Below are 22692 nucleotides of genomic sequence, written 5' to 3' on the forward strand. Positions count from 1 at the left end.
CTGTGAAGAAAGCTGAGCGCTGAAGAATTGATGCTTTTGAACTGTGATGTTCGAGAAGACTCTTGAGAGTCCCTTGGACTGCAAGGAGATTCAACCAGTCCATCTTAAAGGAGATCAGCCCTGCGTGTTCACTGGAAGGACTGATGCTGAAACTCCAATACTTTGGCTACCTCATGTGAAGAGTTGACTCATTGGAAAAGACCCTGATGCTGGAAGGGATTGGGAGCAGGAGGAGAAGGGGACAACAGACAATGAGATGGCTGGATGGCATCACCGACTCAATGCACATGAGTTTGAGTGAACTCTGGGAGTTGGTGATAGACAAGGAGGCATGGCGTGCTGCGACTCATGGGGTCCCAAAGAGTGGGACACGACTGAGCGACTGAACTGAACCTAGAGGTTTGTCAAGCCATTATCCCCTTTTGATTACACTGAGTCACTGTTGCCTCTAACTGGTTTCCCTACATTCATTCTGGTGCCACTCCCATCAACCAAGTCCCTTCCCCACACAACAGTCCCAGAGATCTCCTAGCAAAAAAAAAAAGCAAAAAAAAAACACCCAAGGGGAAAGCAAGCTGACAAGCTTGCACTGGACTCAGAATGGAATCCAAAAGATCCTATCGAGGCTGTGCAGACCTGCTGCTGCCCATCTGGCCAGCCACTGGCCTCTCACTCCCCACACTCCTAGCACACTGCCTTTCTCAGAATTCTTCAAACACCCAATTCTTTTCCTGCTAACTGCTTTCACACATGCTATTGCTTCTTCTTGAAATGTATTTCTTCTCATTCTTTATCTGCCTCCTACTGATCCTTCAGGTCTCAGCTCAATCTCACCTTTTTTTTCCCCTTATGTGGAAGTATGAAGTACTAATTTTTTAGATATTAGACAAGAACAGAGCTAAAGAATCCAATTTTATTGCAGCACTGTAAAAAATACCCCTTTACCACAGTGTAAGATTTAAATGCATATGCACAAGGGTACATATGATATAAAATGTAGTGAGGTGGCTGCTGCCCTGCCAAGTACTTCCAGTCCCTACTTAGGTCCTATTGCTGCTGCTGCTGCTGCTAAGTTGCTTCAGTCGTGTCCGACTCTGTGCGACCCCATAGATGGCAGCTCACCAGGCTCCCCTGCCCCTGGGATTCTCCAGGCAAGAACATTGGAGTGGGTTGCCATTTCCTTCTCCAATGCATGAAAGTGAAAAGTGAAAGTGAAGTCGCTCAGTCGTGTCCGACTCCTAGCGACTCCATGGACTGCAGCCTACCAGGCTCCTCTGTACATGGGATTCTCCAGGCAAGAGTACTGGAGTGGGGTGCCATTGCCTTCTCCGGGTCCTATTGCAATACTGGTCAATCTCACTTTCTCAATGAGGTTCTGTGACTTAACTACTTAAATTAGGTCCCCATATTATTATCATGTCAGAATGCCCTGTATCTTTCATAGTGTTTACCATCATTTGTACATAAACATTTATGTGTATTTTTATTTATTTCATGCTTCTCTCCCTAACTGGATAGTTAGTTCTGTGAAGACAGGGAGGGCCAGGTTACACACGTGTGAACAGATGAATAAATCAATGAGCATTTTCTTAAATTCTTGTATATCTATAAAATTATACAACTGCAGAGGAATTCAGTATATCATGGTACCTTATAATTAGATATGGACTTAGTCAAGAACCTTTTTTTAAAAATGGAGTATAGTTGATTTAAGGACAGCCCCTAACAACATGTTCATGGAGTTAGAAATTAACTTAGCAAAGGAAAGACAATGCCCCACCAGTTCCTAAATGTATTGATCTGTAAATGTATCACCATATTCTGCAACTAAAAGCTCTGAGGCTTTTAAAGGGTAAAATGTTTCTGAAGAATTACTCTGGACAGGAAAAGGTGCTAGAACAATGTGATAAAAATTATAAATTTAAAATCACGATGAAATTAAACAGAACAAAGTTAACACAATTGTTTGAGATGATATCAGAGGAAGAAAAAATGAAATATATTCTACTGACCTTGCGGAAGCTGCAGCACCCCTGTGCTTATGCCTGAGACCAAGTCACCTAACACATACTCTTTGAATTTGTATGCAGGCAACCACTTGGTTATGGGGAGGAACATGTAAATGATATTTCGTATTTTCTTAGGAGTACATCTGGAAGGACAAAGAAATAGATAAATGAGAACCATTTCTGTAGAATTCACATCAAGGCATTTTCCCTTCCTTATATTTTGGAACAAAAAGGAAAAATTCAAACTGGTGATGAGGGTGATTTTTCTATTCTGCAGAGATCAGAGAGAATAGCTGCTTATTATTTTTTTAGAAAATAGGAACATCTGAATTGGGTCCACTCTAACACTCCACAACTGACCATGAAAAATAAGAAAAAGTTAGTTTCAAAATAGTTGAGATATCCCAGAAGCCATTATTTCAATAGGTGAAATCTTTAATGTGCTTTCTGTGTTGATGTAAAGTATGGGAAGTACTTACCAATTGAGTTAACTTTTGATTGTGGAACCACTGACCAGCACCTACCCACTTAGTTTTCCCTTTTCTTTTTTTTTCAGAAACATCTTTATTTTGTGTTGGGGTATAACCGACTAACAATGTGGTGATAGTTTCATGTGAACAGCAAAGAGACTCAGCCATACAAATATATCTAAGTTTTCCCTTATAAAATGAAAGGAATTCACACAGGTATTATGAGCTTTATAAACATGTGTTCAATGCTTTAGGGTCTTTGATTAGGTAAACTCAAAACACCACCGTTACTGTAGCTGAGTCTATGCCTGGCTGTCTTGCTTAGGTGGAACACCGTGGTAATAAAACCAAGGCATTGTATTTAATCCCTGGATGTTTTAATTAACTTTGATACAGAGACTGTATTATGGGCTTTGGCCAGTCGTCTTGCTGGTCGATGCCTGTAAGAGAGTATAGACAGATGAATTCCATTATCACTGTGACAGTCTCAAGTCCTCTTGGTGACAAGGAAGCAATTTATTCCATTTAAAAGGATAATGCATTGTTGTGAAGTGTTAGTCGCTCAGTCGTGTCTGACTCTTTGGGACCCCATGGACTGGAGCCCACCAGGCTCCTCTGTCCATGGGATTCTCCAGGCATGAATACTGGAGTGGTTTGCCATGCACTTCTCCAGGGGATCTTCCCTACCCAGGGATCGAACCCAAGTCTATTGCATCTCCTGCACTGGCAGGTGGGTTCTTTACCACTAGTGCCACCTGGGAAGCCCATGCATGGTATTTTATATAGTGTCTTTAGTGATTAAAAGTACTTGGTAATTAGATGTAGAAGGATATTGGAAGCAAAAATGTAAAGCAACTATGACAAGAGCAATGAATCTGAGTAAAACAAACTAGATTTGATAGCAGTCTCCCTGTTTAGAAAACTGAGATATTAATACTAGCTACATTTATACAGTGTTTTCCGTGTGCCTTGCACTGTGTATAAATTAATAAATTTTAACCCCAGTAACCCAATGATGTAAACACTATTACTATTCCCATTTTTCAGAGGAGGAAACCAGTGCACAGCTGATAGGTGGTTGGGATTAGGATTAAAACTCAGGTAATCTTGACTCCAGTGTATGTATTTTTAACCTCTCATGATGTCATACCTAGAGCACAGGGTCACTGTGAAGCTTAAATGAACACAGCATAGGAGCTGTGGTCTCAATGGTTCAGGAGGCAGCAATCAGATAGTTTGCACAGTGAGGTATGCAATCAGGCACCAAGGTATTATCAGTCTCAGGCCTGCCACATTACTGTATTCGTGTTTTCAAAATGAAGAGTCCCAAGACACTGAATGTCTTTGATAGCTTCAGTTGGGGACTTACATTCATAGATTCAAGGTGTTGGCACTAGAGTAGAAGCAGGAAAAAGACTAACATTCCTGAAATGGAAGAGGTGGACATTTTTTTAGTAGGGGGAAGGATCAAGCCATTTTATTGAGGGGCTTTGGAGGAGAGTTGACAGGTTAGGAAGACAATGAGATCCTATGTCCTTCTCCTGGCTGGGATCTCCCCAGCTTCACAGTCACTGAAAGCAGTGGATATTTTAAAGGTGTGTGGAGAACTGAAAAGTGGATTGTTTATATAAACCTTTATATGACATAAGGCATAGCTGGAATTTCATATGGTGAAATGCATAATAAAGCTTGTGTTCCATCAGATATCTACCACCGAATGTAGATGTGGACATCTGAATGAACCATGTGGACAGCTCTGCAAATCACGAGTGTTCATCATTTGCTTTTTACTCTACATCATAGATTCTCTTTGTACATTTGACCTTGCTTCTCTCGTAACTGAATGAGAGAATAAAGGAAACAGGCTGAAAGAACATACGTGAATGCCTGTTTCAGCTTATCCCCGATGGAATCCGAAACCTTGTCCTTCTTGTGCAATCTTTCTTGGAGGACTGGATGACTAAAGATAGGTCTTTCCACATAGTACCGCTTGGTTGCTCCAAGGATTTCATTTTCTTCAGCATGATCCATAGTACTCTGAAATTATTCATCAACAGCAGGAGACAAGCATTTCCTGAGTGTCACTAAGGGAGAAAATAAAAACTCTATTTCAGATGCCAAAATCTTACAGATGATTGTTTCCTACCATCTCTTTCTGGCAGTGTTATTGTAAGTTCTCTAATGACTTTTTGATCTTTGAATACCCAGAGCACCGAACCTAGTGATCTAGACAGAGTAGGCACAAATAAATGAAAGGAAATTAAGGTCAATAAAAAACATACGACATTTCTTCCCAGGGCAATTAGTGGGTAATGTATATACTTTAAACAAAGGATTGTATTAAATTCAGTGGACAAATATTGCAGCAATTGGCTCTAAGTCAGTATTAAGGAAACAGCGAAATAGGCTGACTCTAACAATTTATGTGTCAAAGAAACAGAAAAAGGAGCAAGACTAGTCCTTAAACTGACTCCAAGTTTCTTGAAGGTATATTAGCCTCCTTCCCAATTCTGTACTCACATATGGTTACTCCTTACATTATTCTGTGGTTCAGAGCTGAGGCTTCTATGCGTGAGACTATTAGGATGACTGATATTTCTATACCTACATCTATCTACCTACTTATCTACATAATGAACACTACTCATATGAGTAAAAGAAATGTTTAAGGAACAAAAACCCAATATGCTTCTGCACAGAGGAATATGTTAACTGCAGCGTTATGACAGTGAAAAATCAGAAAAAAACTAAATGTCTACATAAATTTTTGTATAGTCATAAATTGAACACTACACAGTAATTTTAATAAATGAACTAAATCTATATATGTCATCATCATAAACCTCAAAAACATAATTTTCAATAAAAGTATATGGAACAGATGGGTACTTCAAGAATGGAAGTACTTAAAGTTTAAAAAACTTACAAAGCAATTATGTATTTTGTTATGTGCCCATATGTAGTAAATGTATAAAAGCATGCATGACAATGATAAACACTAAAATCAGGATGGTGTCACTTCTGGAGAGAAGGGGAACAGAAAGGGAGCTTCGACTGACAGTATCTGCAATGTTTAGTTTGTAAAAAAAGAACTGGCACAAATAGAGCAAAATGTTAAGATTTGACTAAGCTATGTGGAAAGTAAACTGGTGATTGTGGTTGGTACATGATTCTTTGCAGTTGTAAATTTGAAAGATATATTTTATAATAAAAAAATAAGTGCACAACAACTAAAGCCATGGGTCCCAACTGAAGGAAGTAAAGGGCAGAGGAGTTGGGGGTTAGCATGCTTATGCTTAGTCGCTTCAGTTATGTTTGACTCTTTGTGACCCCACAGACTGTAGCCCACCAGGCTCCTCTGTCTATGGGATTTCCCAGGCAAGAATACTGGAGTGGGTTGACATTTCCCTCCCAGGGGTTAGCAAGAGTTAATGGTTAGGTGCCAGTGTGGTAACTGCAGGTGGGTGCTGGATTACTGATGCTGACCAATACAATTTGCTCATGGTGAAAAGTTCAATATTCATCAAACTGAAATTACACTCAAATTTAAATCATGTTTGTGTGACCAATCAGAAAACATCACACAAAACAAAAGCCTAGGTCCAAGAAGGTTGAAAATTTAAAAGTCTAGAATAAAGAGGAATTCTAGCAGCAAATGCAACCAAGTATCAGTACTGATGATATGAAAAGATAAGCCTGAAGAAAGAGGATTCTGCAGCACAATTTGACTAAGACTGTACATCTTTTGTTTTAGAGTTTGCAAGACTGGCTTCTCATATGACTTTTTATTTATTATTCCAGGAACTCATCATAATACACAAGAATGGCTGGGCTGAGGTATGTGGGTGGGTTTATAGACAGCAACACTGCCACTCTGCCTCCCTTCTGCCCCCAACTCCTCCAGAACATCATGCAACGGCGACATAGAACCATCTGCAACTCAGGCCACCTACCAAGCTGCTTCCAGCCTCTGTGCCTGTGCCCAGAATTACATTCACTCTGACAAGGAATGCTGTTTCTTTTCCCTCACTCTCCTTCCATTTCCCCTACATCCTAATCATCTTTCAAAAGCCAGGTTTTGTTCTTTGCTTTCCTGAGTCCTTGCTCACCTCTAATCTCCCATGAAGTGGGTCTCTACTCACTGTTATGTATAATATCCTATCTCTCCCCTCTATATAATCATCGGTTTCCTCTTCTAGACTGTAAATCCCTCGAGACAATACCCTGAATTCCCAGGACCCAGCTCAGTCCTTGTCTCACTGATGAACACACACAGTCTTTGTACTGGTGCATCATGGTTATTGATAGTGTATGTCATTCTTCCTCTCTGTACTTCACATTATAGAAGACTAAGATTACTCTGACATTTTTATTTAATTATTTTTCTGGAGACCTCTTCCTTTATTGTCTTCTAGCCTGTCATAGAAAGATAACTTCTTCCTTCACATAGCCAAAGAGAAAAAGATCAGGTAGATCTGAGAGAGGTCTCATAATATGAATCCCTATTGCAAAAATCTAGTTTTACCACTGATTTTACTGTTACTCTTCTTGAATTTGCCCAGTTGTCAATGGGATGAATTGCAATGAATTGGGATGTGTTATCGTAAAGTGCAGCAGTGACCAAACCTGCCCTCTCACCACAATGTTCTGGGCAAGGTTTTAAAGGATTAGTGTCTGGCCTCACTCTGAGCCTCCTGAATTAGGGTCCCATAGGTGAGGTCTGGACAGTGAGTATTTACTTCACAGGGGTGTGGGCATGGATCCCTGTACCTGAGTACAGCAAACTGCTTTGAAGCTTTCAGTGCAACACAATAGGTCATGTTAAAGTATAGCAGAAGAAATAAAACATTTCTAAAATATTAGACATCCTTATTTTTATTCTCAAAAGTCCTTTGGCTCCCCCCAACAGAAATTCCTCATTTACACCTATTACTATGAAGGTCATTTATCATTTCCTCATTTCTCTTCCTCCTAGAACCTCAAAATTCTTTCTACCTCCTTAAGCATGGACAGAGGAGCCTGGCGGGCTACAGTCCATGGGATCGCAAAGAGTCAGACACAACTGAGCATGTATGCAGGTTCAGGTTCATTAAGCAGGGTAATTATGTGCATGTTTTAAATGTTCCCAGGAAGATTCAAAACATCTTTTGAATCTGGCTTTCAATTCTCCCTAAACTTGGAATCTCCTGAGGTGCTTTTTAAAAACTTCAATGATTGGGCTCTATACCAGACCAATTAGCACAGAGCCTCCCAGCAGAGCCTCTGGGAGGTGGGGCCCAGACATCTTTTTTAGCGCATCCTAAGATGAATCTTGGAGAAGGTCATGGCATCCAACTCCAGTACTCTTGCCTGGAAAATCCCATGGACGGAGGAGCCTGGTAGGCTGCAGTCCATGGGGTCGCTAAGAGTTGGACATGACTGAGCGACTTTATTTTCACTTTTCACTTTCATGCATTGGACAAGGAAATGGCAACCCACTCCAGTGTTCCTGCCTGGAGAATCCCAGAGACGGGGGAGCCTGGTGGGCTGCCGTCTGTGGGGTTACACAGAGTCGGACACGACTGAATCGACTTAGCAGCAGCAGCAGCAGCAGCAAGATGAATCTAATGAGCAGGTAAAGTTAAGAACCACTGGTTTATAACCTAAGACAGACATGTATATGAAAAAGACATCAGAAAATCACAAATAAATATTTGAAAACAAAGCCAATTAGGAAGCTCTTAGGAAATTAATAATGAATCAGTGACATGATTAAAGACAGATGAGATTTTTTTTAAGTAAATTTTATAAAATGACATGTTTGCTGTAATTCAACATAACATTATACATATATATATATATACACACACACACCATGATATAATATACTTGCTGAAAAATACATGAAGTAAGTTATGAAGAGGAATGTGAAATATAAGGAGATGATTTAGCAGTAAAAAATGTATCTTTGCATTTGCCATTTTCGTTCTGGGCACTGGTTCTCAGCCCTGGCTGCACATTGGAATCATCTGACTCTACTGCCAGCAATTCTGATTTAACTGGTCTAGGAGGCAGGCAAGGATTGAGATTTAAAAGCTCCCCAGGTGATTCTTAATGCATAGTCAAGGTTCAAAACCACTGACTTAGGAGATGGCAATATATACACTCACACCTACCTATCAAACCAAACAAAAAGAAGGAAGCTGAATAGGGTATAAATAAATTGTGTGCAATGCATTATATTACTATCTTTGCTTATGTGTATCTTTGAAATACTTAATAAAAACTTACAAAGGAGAGAATTATCAAGCTTGGGTTTCTACAGAAAAGTCTTATTTCTATTCTTATATTCTCACAACAAAAGGGAATTGTGTATAGGTGGGCAGTGCAAATGCTAACATTTTATGAAAATGCTAAAGAAAACTGAAATCTTAGTTATTACAAACATTCCATTCAAGTTTTAAAATAAGAGCAAATATTAAAAGAATTTAGACCCCAAAACATTAGATGAACTAGGAAAGCCTTAGCTATGTACTCTCTGCAGAGTTGCCAAATAAATTATAGGATGTCTAGTTAAATATGAATGTCAGATAAGTAACAAATGGTTAGTATAAGTATGTTCCAAATATTGCATCCTTATATTAAAATTTTATTATTTATCCCAATTTAGTTACAATTGAGTATCTTATATTGTCCTCTGCTAAATCTGGTAACAAATGGCAACCCACTCCAGTGTTCTTGCCTGGAGAATCTCAGGGACAGGGGGGCCTGGTGGGCTGCCATCTATGGGGTCGCACAGAGTCGGACACGACTGAAGTGACTTAGCAGCAGGTCAGGAAGAGACACAGAAAAGAGGGGATTCTCAAACTCTTTTGAGGTTTCAGGATCCTGGCTACAATTTTTGTCCTCCTTGAGATATCTATTTGGAAGTTCAAAGATGTCTCAACTGAGAAAGGAAAAGGACTGCTGGGAAGAGTAAAGAAGAGGATGTTATAATGAAAGATTGTCCTTTGGGGGAACTTTGTATGCTCATCACAAGAATTAAATAACTAAAGCCTTGAAGGCTATCGATAACCACTTTATCAGAAGAAGAGGTTATATATCAGAAGAGAGGCAAAGTAACCAAGGGACCAAGGCAGGAGATCAAATGACCAGATGATTATCTGACAGATAATGAGCTTCCAGTATGTGGATTATCATTATAAATCACCAAGTTGTAAAACTAAGTATATAAACCCTCACATGAGTAAAGTTTTCTGGATGGACCTAAGGAACAAGCCTTCTGACAGAGTCTCCAACAAAAATGCTGATGACAGAAAAGCCAATTGATCTCGATGCAGAAGCCCTGGTTTTCAAAGCTATGAAAGAAGGGATTTAAAAACAATTTAGAATACCTTCCAACATTGATTTCTAGATCTGAAAGTAATTTTGTAAACCATCCAGTTTAACTTCCTCACTGTGTAAATCTGAAAATGAACTCATCTACACTCACTTGACTTATCCCAAAATATTTTCAAAATGAAAACCTTGCTTCCTATTCAAAGTAGTTTTAAAAAGCACACATATTTATAAATAAAAATGTAGTGACAACATTTTTAACTTCAAACTAAAAGCAAGAATCAGTTGCTTGCCAATAATGAAGCTTCACTATAGTTTTGTGGAAGATGCTCCAAATTGAAGGTTGGGGTAAGGGTCTGGCCCTAGTTCTGCCTCTCAAGCATTCTGAGCTGTTCTATGATATTATCATAGGGTCAACTAGACCAGTCACAACAAACTTGGAAGCACATTGAAATGACAAGGAGAGCTTAAAAGACCACAAATTTCTCCTTGAAATCACAAGGAGAACTTAAAATACCTCTAGAGATTCTGATTTAGTAATTCTGGAGTCTGTATTTTTCACAGCTCAGAGAGAAAGATTATAGTTCAGAAAAAAGTTTTCTTTCACTTATAACTTTTGTAATCTTCTCTTTAAAGGAATTTGGAAAAGCTGCTTCCTCTTTTCTATACCTCTGGGACTTTTAGCATAACCAAGATAAACTCCCTGCTTTTCCTTATTAATGATCATGGATTAATTGAAGTGGCCCAACATGTAGAAAGAGCCAAAGGCCCAATAATCCTTGCAAGCTGGTCCTGAATGCAGACTGTAAGCTCTGTGAGGACAGCGTGATTGTCTGAACACCTAACACAAAGTAACATGCAGCTTGCGGCCTGAATGCTCTCGGAGTGTTTGTGAGTGGTGGGGGCCATGGTTGCTGGAGGATATAGCCTGTGGCTCTTCCCATCCTTTCTCTCTTCTTTTGTAATTATCCACCCCCCATTCAATTCCTAGGCCAAAGGATTTTGCATTCTGAGACGCAACGGTTTGGAAGGCTTTGGGTTCAGAAGGACTACGTTGGAGGCTGGAACTGTCATTTCATAGGTGTGTGCATTCTGTAAGCCTTCATTTGCTTATCCATAAGTGGCAGTCAGGAGCACAGGCTGTAGATTCTCTCAGACCAAAGTTCCAGTCCTGGTGTTCCCTCTTGCTGGGACATCTAGCAAGTTACCTGACCTCTCTATAAATAGAGTGACCCTAGTCCTGGCTTATGCTTGCTGTCCCAGAGTAATTATCACTTCCAGAGTGTCCTGAGCTGGAAAATAAATTACGTTTCCTTCAGATTCTTCAGCTATACCACTCGGATAAAATCATTATATATCTGTGAAAATAAATTAGAAAAAGTTTTGGGCTTCCTTAGTGGCTCAGTGGTAAAGAGTCTGCCTACCAATGCAGACTGATTGACGCAGACCAACGCAGACCAATTCGGACCAGATTGATCCCTGGTCTGGGAGGATCCCACATGCCGATGAGTAACTAAGTCTGTGTACCACAACTGCTCAGCCTGTGCTCTAAGAGCCCAGGAGCCGCAACTACTGAGCTCACGGAGTTCACGACCTAGAGCCTGTGCGCCACAAGAGAACTCATCGAGGTGAGAAGCCTGCTCACAGCAAGAGTTGCCCCCACAAGCCACGTATGGAAAAAGCCCGATTAGCAACTAAGACCCAGTAAAGTAAAAAATAAATAAATAATAAAATTATAAACGTAAAAAGAAAATGTTTCTAAAGTACTTCAACTGGGGCCTGGCACACAGTAAGTGCTCAGTAAATGTGACCATTATTATTGCTACTTTGAGCAGTGTACCTAATTTCCTGTAATCTCCTTGCTCCTTATAAATGGCGATAATGATTTTCTTCTGTCTGCATTTAACTGTCATTTCGAATCACCAACACATTCACAAGGTTCGAAAATTCATGTGTAAGAAGCATTAAAGTGACGTTATACTACCACTCCATGGCTGGGAGGCAATCACAGTGTCAGCTTCTTGTGTCTTCCCAGAGATATTTTCTACACAAGCAGATATAAATATATGGCCTTCTTCCAACAAACAGTAGCACGACTTACACCATTCTGCACCTTGCTTTTTTCACTTACTATATCTTGGTGACCTTTCCATATCAGTACAAAAGAGCTTCCTCATTCTCATGTTTTTTAAAACAGTCGCAGAGTGTGCTGTTACATGGATGTCCCATAATTTGCTCGGCCAGTCCTTGTAGTGCTGCACTGAAGCTTAGTGTAAGAATTATGAAACACTTACAGCAAGACATTCAATATTTATTATTTATAATTACTATTATCTTTTAAATTTTATTTATTTTTTAATTGAAGGATAATTGATTTACAGAATTTTGTTGTTTTCTATCAAACATCAGCATGAATCAGCCATAGGTATTACACATGTCCCCTCCCTCTTGAATCTCCCTCCCTTTTCCCTCCCCACTGCACCCCTCTAGGTTGATACAGAGCTCCTGTTTGAGTTCCCTGAATCATATAGCAAATTCCCATTGGCTATCTATTTTATACTATTACCTTTTAACTGAACCTCACTCACCTTTATTTCATATGCTTCATTTCTCAAGTCCTTGGGTCTCCATCTATTAATCTGCTCAATGCAAATCTACTTAGTCCCTACTTATATGTTTGGCTAAAATTTACCAGTTGGCTACGCTTAGAGATTAAAAAACTCAGGAACATGGCCTCAGGGACCTGTCATCTAGGGTCTCTGCAATCTATATCCTTTAAAGAATTTCTTACAGGTGGGTATGCTGTTGCTGAGGCTGCTAAGTCGCTTCAGTCGTGTCCGACTCTGTGCGACCCCATAGACGGCAGCCCACCAGGCTCCCCTATCCCTGGGATTCTCCAGGCAAGAACACTGGAGTGGGTTGCCATTTCCTCCTCCAATGCATGAAAGTGGAAAGTGAAAGTGAAGTCGCTCAGTCGTGTCCGACCCCATTCCAGTACTCTTGCCTGGAAAATCCCATGGATGGAGGAGCCTGGTGGACTGCAGTCCGTGGGGTCACAAAGAGTCAGACACAACAAAGTGACTAACACTTCCATTTTTCACTTGTTTATCATTAGACTACTTAGGCTACTTCTAATTTGCTGCTATCACAAGTGAGATTTTGTTCTTCAATCTCTGTGAGTTTATGTGTATAATGGTAATGAAACACAGTCCATATTTAAACAATGTTAATGGTAATAAAATATAGTCTATATTTAAACAATGTTAATGCAGGGAGGCCTGGCATGCTGCGATTCATGGGGTCACAAAGAGACATGACTGAGCAACTGAACTGAACTGAACTGAATGCTCTATTTAAGTATTGGACAACTTACAAAGTGGGTACATAAAAACTACAAATTGACTTAAAATATTATAAATGAGAGATAGTTATGTGAGCTCCTTATATATATACAATGATAGTTAATTATAGTATAACATTTATTGAGACTGAAATGGAAGAATCTCAGCATCTATGTAAGGCAGGAATTATCCATGTTTTTCAGATGAAGTAATAACAGCCTGGATTGGAATCTAGGACTGGTCACTGCAGAAACCATGCTCTTATGCTATGTTGCTTCATTAACTGTGTATCAGACTAATCATATGAAAATATTTATCTACTTCTATCTAAGTTATATTAATTACAGGCATATGCTCCCACTTGTGATCTGTTGCTTATGGAGTATTGTGGTCTTAACCAAATTAGAAGCAAGACTAGAGCTCAAGGAAGGCTTCAGTGAGGATACTACCTGGAAGTAGCTCTTGGGGATGGATTGTTGTTGTTCAGTTGCTCAGTCATGTCCAACTCTTTGCGACCCCATGGATGGCAGCACACCGGGCTTCCCTGACCGTCACCACCTCCCAGAGCTTGCTCAAACTCATGTCCATTGAGCTGGTGATGCCATCCAACCATCACATCCTCTGTCGTCCCCTTCTCCTCCCGCCTTCAATCTTTCCCAGCATCAGGGTCTTATCCAGCAAGTCAGCTCTTCACATCAGGTGGCCAAAGTATTGGAGCTTCAGCATCAGTCCTTCCAATGAATATTCAGGGTTGATTTTCTTTAGGATTGACTGGTTTGATCTCCTTGCAGTCCAAAGGACTCTCCAGATTCTTCTCCAACACCACAGTTCAAAAGCATCAATTCTTTGGCACTCAGTCTTCTTTGTGGGCCAACTCTCACAACCATACATGACTACTGGAAAAACCATAGTTTGACTATATGGACCTTTGTTGGCAAAGTAATGTCTCTGCTTCTTAATACGCTGTCTAGGTTTGTCATAGCTTTTCTTCCAAGGAGCAGGCATCTTTTAATTTCATTGCTGAAGTCACCGTCTTCAGTGATTTTGGAGCCCAAGAAAATAAAGTCTGTCACTATCTCCATTGTTTCCCCATCTATTTGCCATAGAGCAATGGGACTGGAAGCCATGACCTTCATTTTTTGAATGTTGAGTTTTAAGCCAGTTTTTTCACTCTCCACTTTCACAGTCATCAAAAGGCTCTTTAGTTCCTCTTCGCTTTCTGCCATAAGGGTGGTGTCATCTGCCTATCTGAGGTTATTGATATTTCTCCCGGCAATCTTGATTCTAGCTTGTGCTTCATCCAGCCCAGCATTTTGCATGATGTACTCTCCATATAACTTAAATAAACAGGGTGACAATATACAGCTTTGACATACTCCTTTCTCAATTTGGAAACAGTCCATTGTTCCATGTCTGGTTCCAACTATTGCTTCTTGATCTGCATACAGGTTTCTCAGGAGACAGGTAATGTGGTCTGGTATTCCCATCTCTTTAGGAATTTTCCACAGTTTGTTGTGATCCACACAATCAAAGTCTTTCTTATCAATGAAGCAGAAATAGATGTTTTTCTGGAATTCTCTTGCTCTTTCTGTGATCCAACAGATGTCTGCAATTTGATCTCTGGTTCCTCTGCCTTTTCCAAATCCAGCTTGAACATCTGGAAGTTCTCAGTTCATGTATTGTTGAAGCCTGGCTTGGAGAATTTTGAGCATTATTTTGCTAGTGTGTGAAATGAGTGCACTTGTGCAGTAGTTTGAACACACTTTGGCATTGCCTTTCTTTGGGATTGGAATGAAAACTGACCTTTAAGTGAGGCATGTGATTATGCACTGAGAAGTGAAAGGTAAAAATTAATGGGACCTAGTCACAGAATGGGCTTCCCTCGTAACTCAGCTAGTAAAGAATCTGCCTGTAATGCAGGAGACTCCAGTTCGATTCTTGGCTTGAGAAGTTCCCCTGAAGAAGGGATAGGCTACCCACTCCAGTATTTTTGGGCTTCCCTGGTGGCTCAGATGGGAAAGAATCTGTCTGCAATACAGGAGATCTGGATTCGACCTCTGGGTTGGGAAGATCCCCTGGAGAAGGGCATAGCAACCCACTCCAGTATTCTTGCCTAGAGAATCCCCATGGACTGAGGAGCCTGGCAGGCTACAGTACATGGTATTGCAGAGTTGGACATGACTGAGCGACTAAGCATCACGCAGCACAGTCACAGAATACCAAAAGTACTGGTAGAAACTTTTTTTTAGGTAGTCAGTGGAAATGAAACTGGAGAGGTTGAACAGGATGTGGTCTTAAAGGATCATAAAAAGCAGGCTACACATTCCAATTTGAAGCCATGTGCTCTAGCTATTTGACCATATTTCCATCCTCCTTTGTGCTATACAGAACTACTGATCAAACCCACCTACTATGAGACAATTAGTCAACTCCACTCAAGATACTAATCATCCAAGCACTAGTTTTCTATGACTTCTTAAGGTGATAAATTGCAAGATTTATTTTCCAACTAGGAACACATGAAAGATCATTAATACTCAGAAGATATGCCTCTAGAAACTTCTTTGGGATAAAAAGCTCAGTAATTCATATTGGTGCTTAAGTTTGAATGACAGATATTTTAATAAGAAAGAGTTCTCTTTAAATGAAAATGGAAGAACAATATACTGGTTTACCAGTCTTCTTTAAGAAACATAATACAGACATGGTGAAAATACAAGTATTATGGAAGGACTAATCACAAAAATAAATGGTTGTCCACCCCTCTTCTCCCCAACTCCAGCTCTATTCCCTAAAGCAAACTTTTTCTTAAAATAGTTTTTTTGTTTTTAGTTCTGGTGGGCTTATTTTTAACTCTAAATCAGCTTTTCTCAAAAAGAGTGTTATTAGTATTAATATTTGGGGGGGACATATGTGGAACTGTGCTGGGCATTTAGCATGTTCATCCCCGGTACTAAATGCTAGTAGCGCCCTCCAGTCACTACGATACATTTCCAAATCTCCTTTAGGATTGAGAACTACTGCTCTAAGTAATATATGGCTATCTTTGATTTACTGAATTTAGATATTATCTATGAGTGCTTACCACGAAAAATGAATATTTAAGTCTCCTTACTCCCTACTATTTTTTTCTAGATTGTATTACATTTTAATTTGTTTACTTATGTAATCAGTATAGGCTAAAACATTCTATTCTTTCCTTCTGAAATTTCTATTAGACATCTACTGGAGCTCATTATACCAATGTGTCTTTCAACCTATGACATTTTCCATCTTTTAATCTCAACGGGTTGATCTTAGGCAGTTTTCTCAGATTTGACTTCCGGTTCACTGATCTTCCTTTGGGTAATATGTTGTTTAGTTAATACATTAACTAAAAATAATCAATGTCTGTATTTTTCATTTATTTTCTTTTTAAAATATGCTGTTCTTTTTATGCACTGTTTTTTTTAAATTTTGTTTTCTATTCTTATCCCTTTAACAATTTTTTAACACAATTATAACTTTTTTCATATATTTCTTTTATTTTTGATTCATTGGGATTTGATTCTTCTATTTGTTTTGTTTGTTCAAACTCCCTCACTACTGTTTATAGGTTTTTAAAATTGTGAGCTCATATTAAATGGGGGGAGGTGAGACGAGGTTCCATGTTTCCTTGTGCCTGAGGGCACGTCTTCCTTCCAGATCTAAATGGCATAATCCCATCTCTGTATCTCAGGATCTGTAACCTCCAGAGAAACTGCTACGGTTGTGCTGGGTATAAACTTGCACTAACTGCTCTTTTAAATGATTTTCTGCATTCTTCTGGTAGTCTTTATTTTAAAGTTGACTATTTCCAAATAGGAAAAGGAGTACGTCAAGGCTGCATATTGTCGTCATGTTTATTTAACTCATATGCAGAGTACATCATGAGAAACGCTGGGCTGGAAGAAGCACAAGCTGGAATCAAGATTACCAGGAGAAATATCAATAGCCTCAGATATGCAGATGACACCACCTTTATGGCAGAAAGTGAAGAACTAAAGAGCCTCTTAATGAAAGTGAAAGAGGAGAGTGAAAAAGTTGACTTAAAACTCAACATTCAGAAAACTAAGATCACGGCATCTGGTCCCATCACTTCATGGCAAATAGATGGAGAAACAATGGAAACAGTGTCAGACTTTATTTTTTTGGGCTCCAAAATCACTGCAGCCATGAAATTAAAAGACGGTTGTTCCTTGCAAGAAAAGTTATGACCAACCTAGATAGCATATTACAAAGCAGAGACATTACTTTGCCAACAAAGGTCCATCTAGTCAAGGCTATAGTTTTTCCAGTAGTCATGTATGGATGTGAGAGTTGGACTATAAAGAAAGCTCAGTGCCGAAGAATTGATGCTTCTGAACTACGGTGTTGGAGAAGACTCTTGAGAGTCCCTCGGACTGCAAGGAGATCCAACCAGTCCATACTAAAGGAGATCAGTCCTGGGTGTTCATTGGAAGGACTGATGCTGAAGCTGAAACTCCAATACTTTGGCCACCTGATGCGAAATGTTGACTCATTGGTAAAGACCCTGATGCTGGGAAAGATTGAAGGTGGGAGGAGAAGGGGACGACAGAGGATGAGATGGTTGGATGGCATCACTGACTCAATGGGCATGAGTTTGAGTAAACTCTGGGAGGTGGTGATGGACAGGGAGGCCTGGCATGCTGCTGTCCATGGGGTTGCAAAGAGTCGGACATGACTGAGCAACTGAACTGACTGACTGATTTACTTATATATTTCATTGTGTCTTATCCTTTACTTTTGTGTGTTTGTACTGAAGAGAGGTCTGCATGAGTTAGTTTAATACCCCGGGTTGCTAGATGTCCTGTTATTATAACTATGTGAATATAGTTCATTACTGGTTCTGGCTACTGAACAAAAGTTACTTAGTTCTTCCTAAAGTCATGATTCTTAGAGTATACAGATTACTTTTGGTTTTTAATTTGCATCATTTTTTTTTTTTCTAAGTCTGGTACAAATCTGCCAGCCTAGGATTGTACTGGGGGAATAACACTCTTATTTCACATCTTCCTCCAGTTTTACTTTCTGCTCTCATTTTGCTGGAGCACATCCTTAGGTAATTGTTTAAGAAAGGGTACTTGGAAGAAAATTGCCTGAGTCTTTGAAGATCTGAAAATGTCCTCATTTTACTTTTGCACTTAATAATTTAATTGGCAACAGAATTTTAGATTCAAAATCATTTTCCCTCATAACTTCGAAGGCACTGCTCCATTGTAGTTTAGCGTCCTATTCAGTGATGAGAAGCTTAAGATCAATCTTAAGTGACTTTTTTCTCTTTCTAGAGCTCCAATAGATTGAAGTTGGACATAATGAACTATTTTTTATGTTTCTTATCTTTTCTAGCATATATATTCTCCATCTCTTTGACATTTGGTTGTTCATTCCAGGAGACTGCTTAAACTTTATCTTTCAGCTGCTCTACTAAATTGATTTCAGTAATTACTTTTTAAAATTTCAAGATCTTTTTTGTCTGTTTTCTGATTATTACTCCTTCTTTATAGAATTATATTTTTGTTGTATGGAAACAATATATTTTTAATCACTCAGAAGGTACTCAGATTTTTTTTATTTTTAAAAGTTATTTTATATATATATATTTTTGATAGTCCTTATACATTTTTAAAAAATTGAAGTATAGTGATTTACAGTGCTGTGTTAGTTTCAGGTGTATGGCAAAGTGATTCAGTTATATATATATGTGTGTGTATATGTATATATATATGTATTTTTTTACATTCTTTCCTGTTATAGGTTATTACAATTATTGAATATAGTTCCCTTTGCTATACAGCGGATTCTTATTATTTATCTAGTTTGAATAACATATTGGGTGGGCCAAAAAGTTTGTTTAGGTTTCCTGTAAGATATTATGGAGAACCTGAACAAAACTTTGGGCCAATCCAATAATAGTGTCTATCTGTTAATCCTAAACTTTTAATTTATCCCTCCCCTCCTGCTTCCCCTTTGGTAACTTTAAAGCTATTTTAAACAATCTCCCCTCTAACATTAATAACTGTTTATCTTGGGGTTGTTTTTTTCATACTCCTTCATATGTCAGATTATTCTTGGTTTTATAAATATATATGTGTGTGTGTGTGTGTACATGTGTGTGTATGTGTTATATATACAAAGACTTTATTGACTTTTCTGATTAACTGGGGTCACTTTCCTTCACTATCTTGTACACAAGTGTTTCAGGACAGGATTCTTCCCTGAATGGAATGGTGATCAGGAACCTTTGCACAGCAGAGTAGGCTCTTCAACTTCTAGTTTGACTTTAGTGTGAGGAGGCAAGAGCTGGCCTTCAGACTAGAGTTCACTCCCTTTTCAAATGCCAGAAAGAGAAAGGATTTACTCCATAATGCCAAACTCAATTAGAAGTGCTGCTCACCCTAACTAAACCATAAAAACTCCATCAAGCTCTCTGCTTTCAGGCCCCCTTGCTCATGCCTGCTCTCTGTCCTTGCTGACTCCATGCCCTGAGTTTCTTTCTAGAAGGTCATTCTCCCTCCCATGGTGGTCCTTCCCGCACCAATTTCCTGATTTTGTTTCATCAATAACTTGCCCCCACTCTCTTCAGGTTCTTTCTATTATCTGCAAAATGTCACAGTCATTTAAAAAGAGTTATAGGATAGAGGGAAGGCAAATGCCTGTGCCTAGGATGTTATCTTTCATCTTTAACTTGTTTTTTTAATTTGCAAATTTGGTGATTGTGTGCTAAATTTTATATAGTAAATATATTTTTTAACATAAAATATATAGACATATTTTATATTATGACATTATGAAGAAAAATTTGAAAGTATTTACCACAAAAGGGTAAACAGAGGTTATGTTCAGAATTGTGGGTAATTTTATTTTCCTTTTGTCCGTACTTTCCAAGATTTCTATGGTAGACACATAACAAACACAATAAAAGTAAGTTTTAAGTGCTGGTAATAGGAGCTAAATGTACTTTCTGTTATCCTTTTAGAGGAGGAGTCTGCAAGCACAGGAGACATTTGCATTTGAGAGGAAAGCTGAGACTTATGTTTAGAGACCTCAGAGAATTCCACATTCGAGAATACCACTAACTGAGAGATGGACATAGGTGAGCCGCTTGACTGTAAGCATAAGCTACCAAGATTATGTTTCTGTTACCTGCTTCACATACAACCCTAGGAGGCAGGTACTAATTTCTCCACTGCCAATTAAACATATCAGGCCTCTTCAGATATGTTCTCTATTGATAGTTGAAATCAAAACCACTACTGCATAAATCACACACCAATGTCATCTACAGGATCCTGGTGAAAGTGAAAGTCGCTAATTTGTGTCCGACTCTTTGAGACCCCATGGATTACACAGTCTATGAAATTCTCCAGGCCAGAATACCGGAGTGGGTAGCCTTTCCCTTCTCCAGGGGATCTTCCCAATCCAGGGATTGAACCCAGGTCTCTTACATTGCAGGCAGATTCTTTACCAGCTGAGCCAGCAGGGAAGCCCAGGTACATAATGACAATGATTGAAGTGAACCAGGTAATAAGTCTATGCCAATCTTGAGAGCACATGCCAAGCTCGAAGTGGTCAGCACTAATCAGCTCTTACTGAATGCTGGCTTCCATTTTAAACTTCCTTCATAGTGAGGTTCAGTTGACATACAGTCAACAGTACAGACCAGTACGTTGTTTAATGTGTTTTATCATGCAAGGAGATCTAATCAGTCAATCCTAAAGGACATCAACCCTGAATATTCATTGGAAGGACTGGTGCTGAACTCCAACACTTTGGCCACCTGATGCAAAGAGCTGACTCATTAGAAAAGACCCTGTTGCTGGGAAAGACTGAAGGCGGGAGGAGAAGGGGACGACAGAGGACGAGATAGTTGGATGGCATCACCGACTCAATGGACATGAGTTTGAGCAAGCTCTGGGAGGTGGTGAAGGACAGGGAAGCTTGGCATGCTGTAGTCCATGGGGTGGCAAAGAGTCAGACATGATTTGGTGACTAAACAACAACATGTCCAGGCTGCACCCTATTAAGATAGCACTCAATGCACCATGTATGGGAGATGCAGGCAACAATGGATCATGGGCTGCAAGCCCACATTTACTAACACATAGCAGCTGGGGTACAATTTGCTTAAACTTTAGAAAATTTGAGAATAAATGTATAGCAGCTCTAAGCCCAACAGCAGAGAGAAAAGAAAAAACTTAAGTGATCCATGGGCCTCCTTCCTCCTTAATGCCTTTCCATCTTTTGTCAACTCATGTCTGTTTCTCTTTACTGATCTGACAGTCACACATACACACTGTTTTTTTCTTCTTCTAAGTATTTTGGAATATGAAGGGCAGCGGGAGGGGAAAAAAGAGAAAGATAAACAGAATTTCATGGATTACAGTAACTTCTATCTTTAACTTGAATAATTTTCAAAGTGTGAACCTGAATTGAATTTACGATGTAATGGCAACAGGATTAGGTCCCAACAAATGATGAAGGTAAACAATGTGCTCTTTTTTCCCTATCCCAGTTCTGGTAACTCGATAGTCTACAACTACTTGAGAAGGTGTGAGGATCTTTTTTTTTTTTTTTTATCTCAGTTTGGTCACAGTAGCTCACATTTCGGCAACCATCAATGTGATCATCCTTATCCCTTGCTGACACCTTCTCCTCAACCCCAGAAAGTCACAGATCACCTCTAGGAGAAACTTTCAATAGGCTAGTAAACACAGGCATGGACACGAAGAGAAGAGAGATAATTTCCCTGGGGACCTTCAGGAACAGCTAATCATTTTAGAGGGGCAGAGTTACATCTAATTCAGTCCATCAAAATGTACAAGGTGCTGAGAACCTGCAAAGCGTCGTGGGAATACTGAAATGGCGAGAAGGCACAGACTCTTCCCTGAATAAATTTAAATTGCTTGATTTGGACTGCTTCTTAGAAAAGTGTGTGTAGGCTTGGTTACTGTGGAGTGTATGTAATGCTGGGCTAAGCCACACAGGAAACAGGTTTTACCAGTCTGCTTTTCTATCTTTAAGTTACACCATTTTATTTTATTTCTTTTTGATGTTCAAGCTGGTTTTATTTTTTTAATTTTTTTGAAAAAGAAAACAAAATTTATTTAAGAAGAGATATGACATTTCCTTAAGTATCTTTTGCAGAGGTTTCTGTTTTTTCCACGTAAGTAATTCATCACATATTTCATTGTTAACATTTAAAATTTGCCAACCAATAAATGTTGACATTCTGGTAAGAGAGGAGCTGGTAACACATTGGAAGGGTGTTATTTAAAAACAGTTCATATTAAGTTACACCATTTTAGAATCAGTTCTTAATATTGATTTAACTCAGGGATTCTCAAACTTGGCTGGATATTAGCATTTCTTGGGGGGTGGGATGGGGTGGAGGTGGGCTTTTAAAAAACAGAGATGTCTGGCTCTTCCCCAGTCCAATTAAATCAGAATCTCTGACCCAGTGTATATACATATTTTAAGTAATTCTACATGTGATTCAGATGTGTGGGACTACAT

General features: G+C 39.2%; 1 protein-coding gene across 2 annotated transcripts in view; it reads right to left on the minus strand.

Annotated features, from left to right (window-relative positions):
• Positions 1 to 4641, minus strand: part of SLC26A5 (solute carrier family 26 member 5) — a 41408-nt gene extending 36767 nt beyond the window's left edge. Inside the window, exons 1-2 of one of the 2 annotated variants that reach the window (XM_015468951.3) lie at positions 4359 to 4641; positions 2013 to 2152 (exon numbers count right to left, since the gene is read on the minus strand). In XM_015468951.3, the coding sequence (XP_015324437.1) occupies positions 2013 to 2152; positions 4359 to 4510 (292 nt within the window). In that variant the 5' untranslated portion in view covers positions 4511 to 4641. The remainder of the gene's footprint in view (positions 1 to 2012; positions 2153 to 4358) is intronic. The other variant, NM_001192878.2, reaches the window with a different exon arrangement.
• Positions 4642 to 22692: the final 18051 nt, after the last annotated feature.

This window comes from Bos taurus, chromosome 4 (genome assembly GCF_002263795.3).
Source record: "Bos taurus isolate L1 Dominette 01449 registration number 42190680 breed Hereford chromosome 4, ARS-UCD2.0, whole genome shotgun sequence".
In the NCBI taxonomy this organism is placed as follows: domain Eukaryota; kingdom Metazoa; phylum Chordata; class Mammalia; order Artiodactyla; family Bovidae; genus Bos; species Bos taurus.